At 36.4% G+C, this 8,276-nt stretch overlaps 1 protein-coding gene across 1 annotated transcript in view; it reads right to left on the bottom strand.

Annotated features, from left to right (window-relative positions):
* Positions 1-3,446: 3,446 nt before the first annotated feature.
* The window catches only part of LOC121383864, a 64,655-nt gene continuing 59,825 nt past the window's right edge, over positions 3,447-8,276 (bottom strand). Inside the window, exon 26 of the mRNA XM_041513961.1 lies at positions 3,447-5,267. Within this exon, the coding sequence (XP_041369895.1) occupies positions 5,066-5,267 (202 nt within the window). The 3' untranslated portion in view covers positions 3,447-5,065. The remainder of the gene's footprint in view (positions 5,268-8,276) is intronic.

Genomic DNA, 8,276 nt, shown 5'->3' with positions numbered 1-8,276 from the left:
TGTATTTTTCGTGTTGTGGTGTCGTTATACATCTATTTTATTCTGTGTCCGGTCTCGCGGGTTTCCTCAGATGACTACTGAGTCGGAAAAACCAAATGTTTGACATCCAATAGCCGATGATTTATTAATCAATGTGCTCCAGTGTTATCGTTAAACAAAACAAACTTCTGTTGAGTCAATATGATTAAGTCAATATTACATGTTCAGGTATGGGGAGGCTTTGACCCTCCCCCACCAGAGGTTCTGCCCCCTTGCAGATATCGTTCCTACGGGTCTGGGGCCTAATTTAGGTCTTTTAGGCTCTGCTAGACAACAAAGCATCCTCTTTGCAAGTATGTTAGCATTGCACTGCGAGATCGCAAAGTTGCGAGAGTTTAGTGAATTAGGATCCAGGCTTCGTATTCATAAACGTACTTAACTCAATGTATGATACCTAAATACATACTTAAAGTACATAAATAAGTATCATACATTGACTTAAGTACGTTTATGAATACGGAGCCTGGTGTTTCTATATATTATTGGGTCCCAACCTAGACTTTTATTTAGAAAAAGGTCTATGTGTGGACATTAGTATTATGTGTTAAAATATATAAAATGTTTAAAATTATACGTTTGATGATTATAATGAATGCGTACAGGTATTAGCAAAATATTAGATATGATTTGTAATTTCTGAACAATTCACAGTTCAGATGAATGGATAAAGCTATCTAAAATATTGAATAATGTATTAATTAATAAATGGTCTCATCGAACTTACACGAAAACGCTAGCAGATGACATAATTGTTACTTAATCCATGTCTGTACGGTCACAGTATTGTGAACTGATGCAATTTGAACGTTGTATGCGTTCATATAAAAAAAAATCCCAAAAACACCCCACACTAAATGTTTGGTTTTTTAAAATTATGTTTTAATTTTATTTCATAAAAAAAAGTTTAATGTAAAATTCACGATAATAAACACCTAAAGCTATATTCAGTGCTCTCAAGATTCCATATTCAAGTTGGCACCCCACAGTGCTGGCGTGACCTAGTTCCGCTATCCTAGTTCATTTTCAAAAGCACGTCCGCTATGTTAAATATCAAACGGTCTTGCTCGCAAAATTATATTTTCATTGAAATCTAAACTCATTAACATTTCCTACTCGAAAGAGCGAAGAATGCGATTGTGTTCAGCAAACGTCGAGGTTTCAAATCGCCGCCCCCCCCCCCCCCCCCACTACTCGGAAGCAGCAGATGCCAGGAGCGGCAAAGGGGGACCTAAGCTGTCAGCTCAACTTGCAGTGGCGGCCCCTCCCTCTACACCACCAGCGCCGATGGAGACAGGACATGCCAAAGTGTCGTCAGCATCAGCCAGCCGATCGGCGTCTCCACGAGTTGTTTCGACAGCTAGTGCAGAGCGGGAAGAGGAAAGTGTCGGTTCAGGACCCGTTTGACACCCAACCCACTACTTGGCAGATCGCCTGCGACAAGCTTGCAGGACGGTACCGCGAGTGTGTCAAGGAGGAATTCACTGCTACCTCCCAACTGCCAGGCCCCTTCATCCCCAAGAGTTGGAGACCAACACCATATGGTCAGGGGCGGTACCAGTTCCAGTACGTCGAGAAGAGTCGCACCTTCTACTTGACGTCTGAGCGGAACGGGGTGTATCGGCAAGGACTGCTGAAATCAGACAATCGTCCATCGGATTAACAGGCTGACAAGTCCGGAAGATTACCCAGCCTTACTTCGGGGAGAGTGCTATATTGACCTGTCTCACTTCTTCCCGAGATTCGAGGCCGATCACCCCAACATTTCGCCATGAGTTCTGCCAAATCTCTCATAGGACAGGAACCTCCTTTTGGGGGCTTAGTTGGACTTCTTTTGGCCGTGGTTCGAAATTTTATGGTTTTTTGGGGGGTTTTGTTGTTTTTTTTGTAAACAATCCGACACACTTTACTTCAATCTAATTAAAATTAGCTCCACTATTACATGTGGATCTAACAGCAGCCAGATGGAGCTCATGTCCACCAATCAAAACCTTACTTGCAGAATCATGCCAGTGATTTGAAAATAATTTGAAAACATTCCGAATTTTTCATGTTTTATGTGAATTACGAATGCCTTATTTAGACCAGTAGAACTAATTTTAATCAGATTGCTAACAACACTGCGTAGTCTCCAATGTCCAAGTAACATTTCGTCTGTAAATAATAATTTAAATATTGACCAATCACACTTCGCCTTTTATAACGTTATTTGGGAGCATACAAATTCTAAAAATATCGGGCGAGTCTATTTTAGTGGCCGCAGTACAGACAACCATACCAATACGTACGGAATGGGTTATCAGTCTTCAGTTTTACATTACAAATTATTTATTTATTAAAAAAACTAAAAACTGAAAACTAAATCAGTCTTCAGTTTTACATTACAAATTATTTATTTTATAAAATAAAACATGTTTTAAGGCATTCGTAATTCACACGAAAAATGTCGTATACCCTCAGGATAATTCGGAATGTTTTCAAATTATTTTTAAATCACTGGCATGATTCTGCAAGTAAGGTTTTGATTGGTTGACATGGGCTCCAACTGGCTGCTGTTAGATCCACATGTAATAGTGGAGCTAATTTTAATTAGATTGACTTTACTTTGGCAGCTCGTCTAAATTGCTCAAATCACCCTAACAACTTTTTGGCCGAGCACTCTATTATTTTTTGGATTTTAAATTTTATCCAGAGTCGAATGTAGCAGCTCCTTTTGGCTTTAGGTCCCTTGACCTAACTACTAAATTCCAAATACCAAATTCCGCCCACATTAAATTCACCCCCTTCCCCCGGCCCGGACCATATATATCGGACTTCATAAACTTTTAGACCTCCGTTCAAAATTTTATGTCGAAATTACTTCTTTTTAGTATTATTAAATAGTTCGATCCTCTCTTCTTTCTCTTATTTATTTTTGGACTGTCCTTCTAAAATGCTCCAAATTATATAAATATTCGGCTGAGCAGTCAATTATTTTTATTTTGTGGCTTGTAACTTTTTTTTCTTTTTTTTTTAATTCTATTAACTTTTTTTAGTCATTGGTATTTTCAAAATTTTGCCCATTTTCAACTCTAACCCTATTCCCCCCCCCCCCCCCCCCCCCCCCCCCCCCATCCCTATCGGAGGTCGGACTCTGGGTGAGCGTGTTCAAAACCCTACTGGTCTATGGGCACGTTAAACTAGTTATCTATTTATCTCACTGACTCGCATACATTACTCACAATTTCTCGTCCATGGGACCAAAAATGTGTGACTGCCCAACTACTACATCGTGTACCCTCCCCGTTTATATACATACCTATATCAGAATCCAAAAATAACCTTTACAGATTTCAATTTAAAAAAAATTAAACATTAGACTCAAACTACTTAATAAACAACTTAACCACTGTCTTTGATATATAATAGTTTATTTCAAAAATAATAAAATTTCAATAATACATCACTTCAATGAACAACTCGATGCTTATTAGTGTGTTTCACAGCACGTTACAAGGGATCAGATTGAAAATGACCCAGCAGAATTAACATTCATATAGAAATTAATGAATACAGTTCAACTGGTTTTAGCACTTTTTTGTCAAACCTCAATTTTAATTGTTTATATTCTGTCCTATTGGTAAGTTCATGGATTTTCCTCAGGTTGGTTTTTAATCACCAAGCTAGCCTTGTACAGAATGCACGGTAAACTAGAAATTCATGGATTTTCCTCAGGTTGGTTTTTAATCACCAAGCTAGCCTTGTACAGAATGCACGGTAAACTAGAAATTCATGGATTTTCCTCAGGTTGGTTTTTAATCACCAAGCTAGCCTTGTACAGAATGCACGGTAAACTAGAAATTCTGCCGGTATTTACATGTATTAGCCACTCGTATAATATTATTTATAGATTTATGCTTTACATATCTACAAACATGTATTTCTTGTTACCAAAAGATGTTTTCTACGGAAACGACTTTAAAATTATGTATAATACATTTCTGAACTAAACAAACATAATAATTAATGAAACTGGAAAAATCTATTACCTTTTTATACGGGCAAGGGTACCCTAATATAATTCACATACAATATTGGTTTAAACAATTATTTATCAAGCATAAAACGTGTGCGGTATTGGGATTAACCAACACGAAGAATTGTTTTTATTACCTCTCCCTACATTTTACCGGTAGATATGCGCGGTAAAATTTGAACAATACGACGTATCTCGATATTTTTCTCCAGTACCAGTACATTACGCTTATATTTTTTGTACGTGTGTTGTTGGTGCACACGTATTATATTTTCAAAGAAACCCTGCCAATTTAAGAAAAGAAACAGAAACAATAGCTTGTTCGGAACGAATCTTGATTGACAGGTGTATCATTGTATTAAGTTATACAAAATGTACATGAAATTAAAGCACTTTACAAATTTTAATAATTGAGAATTGGTCTTCGCAATATATCACACTACGAAAACATTGGCAATACCTATCACTAATTACCAATACAAAAAGGAAGGGGAAGTTATGGAACCTACCTTCATTTTGATCTATAGATACATTTTCAAATGATCCACACAAAACACATAATTTTTGTATATTACAATTAGCATTTACTGAAAACTGCACGTGTTTCAAAAGTACATAAAAAACGACTTGATATCATACAATTCCAAAGAGGGTGGTTGTTTGTGGTTTCCTACTCACTAACATTTTTCAGACAAAGTTCGATTGCTTTTTACTACTTTGAAGGAAAGGAAATGTTTTATTTAACGACGCACTCAACACATTTTATTTACGGTTATATGGCATTTACTACTTTGATGAAAAAATACTTCGAACAACACCGAAAAATAATTGAATTTTGTTTTGGGTGAATAATGACACCCACACACACTTAATATATCAATTATACATGTAAAACTTAAAAAGGCTTCTCCGAATACTGTCCACTTCAGTATATGTGCATAAACATGTATTTAGATGGTGTCACCTTAATTAAATTTCAATTTTGTCATTACTGGCACTATTTTACATTTCAGCTCAATTTCCCGTTGTCCAGGTATTATATATGGGAGTAGGACAACGTTCTGTGTAAGCAGGTGGCTGTTCGCCCATGTAGTAGTGGTCATACGGACCCATGCTGTACCCAGGAACGACTTCAGGAAGCACCTTGCTCGTACTAGCCTGACTTGCTGGGCGGCCTCTGTCCTTTCGGGGGCCTGCTTTCTTTGTCATGTGGCTTCTGGAAAATAGATTTTAAAACAAATCATATTTCTGTGCACAGTAGAATCAAAGAGACGTTTTGACAAAGTCATGACTGCTATCATCAAGCACTGGCATTGGCTTTTTCTACAGATATCGGGTGATTCATTAAAAACAATGCCCCAGTTTTGATGTTGAATAGAACATATACTGATATAGTATTCAAGACAGAGTATTACAAATTTGCATAAAATCAGTTTGTTGTCTGTTAACACACAATGAGATTAAGAACACAAAGGAATACTAACTGACTTTTGTTTAGTCTAAGATTTATTGATCTAGGACTTATTCGGCACGCGAACGAAACGACCAATCGTGTATAATTCTCTGACTTTTAAAAAAGGGAGCAATAATTTTATTAGAATTAAATAGCAACAGATAGTAGATCGAATCAGCCAATAATTTGCAAGTCAAATGTTTTGGTATTCTTAACGTCTGACTGCTAAATATAACTAATGGTGTATGATTTAAGCATGCGTTGTCAGTATATAAAACTATTTTTAAAAATGTCTTTTATTATTTCATGAAATTCATTTTCAATGAATCAATCAAATAAATGACCAGATGTTTTCTATCAGTTTGTAAAATGACTGAAATATTTAGACAATTTGTAGATTGTCCGATTGAATCAGTTTACAAGTTAACTGAAAATAAATGTCTGTAATTTTACAAGTTACAAATTATAGGAAGACTAAAATGGGAACATACTCGGATAATGTTTTGATAAATCAGTTGACACCGTTATGGAAACAGATGAAAGCAGTAAACATTTGATCACACCGACTTCATTCAGCATCGCTAACCAAATTGCTACGGTCTCACTACACAGATCAGTTCCGGGTGAGAGTTCATTCATCACAGTTCACTATAGTTCCTAACTGTGACGCAAGTTATGGTTCACATATTCACTTCTAGGAAATGGTAAAGAAGTAAAAGAATATGTATGTTTAAAGTGCTGTTCCAGATGTATGATGTATTGAGCTATATCAGTCAACATTATTTAATATGATTAGAATATATATATATATATATAGAGAGAGAGAGAGAGAGAGAGAGAGAGAGAGAGAGAGAGAGAGAGAGAGAGAGAGAGAGAGAGAGAGAGAGAGAGAGAGGTTATTACCCTCATGTATTTCGGTATCGTCAATATCATATATTAGGAATAAAAATAATGTATTATGCGAGCCTCTGGCGAGCATAATACATTATTTTTATTCCTAATATATGTTATTGACGATACCGAAATACATGATGGTAATAATCTCTTTATCATATAAACTCAAGCTTAAAGGGACATTCCTGAGTTTGCTGCAATTTGTAAGATGTTATCGACTAACAGAGACATTTTAACGATTGTAATTACATATTAAATTTATTTTTCTGCATAAAATATTAGTGGCTGTATATTAAACGTGTTTGTGATAGTTCTAATATTTGTACTAGGTTAAATTTCATTTTTTTTCTTAAAATACAGTTTTTTCGTACGTACGAAATTATTTGAAGACAAAATCCAGTTTGGGCTTCTTATAAATATTAAGACGACCAGAAACACATTGAATATACAGACACTGATATTCTAAACAAGACAATATATTTAATATGAAAGTTTAATCGTAGAAATATTTTATTAGTCGGAATGCAGCAAACAATGCAGCAAACTCAGGAATGTCCCTTTAATACAACGTGTTTTTGTAAACTGTACACGCAACTTTAATTCCAGTCCGCCATTACTAGATATTCAAATGTCGTAAGAATATGAGGCGCGGTGTATTTTTGAATGGAAATGACGTCAAACTCGAATGACGTCATTTTGGATGTCCTTACATCAAAATAAAGTTATGCCTAACGTTTTTTTGTTTTCTGAACGCTGGACAGCTTTCAGTGTCAAATTGCCATTGAAATGTTTTTATTTGATGACTATGAATGCATACGTCAATCATGGCGTGTCACCCAAGTACGTTTGTTTAAATGTCAATAAACCTAGTGCCGAGACCTCGACTAATTTACATCTAATTTGCAAAGTTATCATATTCTCAAAGTATGTGATCTGAAAAATATCACATACTTTGATTGTACTGAAAATGTAAGATATGTATATATATATATATATTCCCCTGAAAAACAGAACCAGCTGAATTCGTTTCGGGAATTTCCGTAAGATTTAATCCGTGACGTCACGAAGGGAACTCCTTTCGATAGTCGGCGCCATTGTTCATTGCTTCTCGTGTGTTTGTTATGGTTAAAAGGCGTGTTGTTGGCGGCTGTAGCAATACAAAAGCCGATACATTTAGTCTTCACGCATTTCCGAGTAATGTTGCTGTAAGAAATCTGTGTGTGAATTTGATTAAAACAACGTGGAAAGACTGGACAGGAAGAAAATGCCGGAGACCGTTGCGACAGCAGACACTTTAGTTTCGATTCGTCCGAACTGGCTTGTCGGCTTAAGCGAGATATGGGTATACCATGTGTTATGGCTTTTAAAAAAGATGCCGTACCAACAATGTTTCTGCGACACAAAACAAATGACAACAAGCCGACGCCATCCACACCGAAACGACCTTGGGGTGCATATCGTCAACGTCCCAAACTGCGTTATGCTTCCAACTCCGGTCAGTTTTGTTTTCTCATGCACGGTTCGTGCAATCAACCAGATCCGATTTGTTGTTGTTTGCATCTCGTTCATTTGTGAGGTTTTTATTTACAGTTCGAGAACATTTTCATTAACAATAAAGTTCCGACAAGTAAGTATCTATAGCCTAGTCCGTCTCATCCTACCAAAATGTTTTTTTTGGTAAATAACAACACAAAAAAAGAGGGGGGGGGGGGGGGGGGGGGGGGGGAGCTATTTTTGTATGCAACTTAGAAACCAATCGGCTCAGAAATAAATAACTTGTACATTCCATAGTATGAAAAAAGGCGTTCCCTGTGAGACAGACCATAAGTACATTAAATTAATTTTACTATACCTTCCCACAGAGAACACCTTTTTTCA

This window comes from Gigantopelta aegis, chromosome 10 (genome assembly GCF_016097555.1).
Source record: "Gigantopelta aegis isolate Gae_Host chromosome 10, Gae_host_genome, whole genome shotgun sequence".
NCBI classification, from domain to species: domain Eukaryota; kingdom Metazoa; phylum Mollusca; class Gastropoda; order Neomphalida; family Peltospiridae; genus Gigantopelta; species Gigantopelta aegis.
Note: the sequence above shows the minus strand (reverse complement) of the source record. Positions and strands in the feature narration are given on the sequence as shown.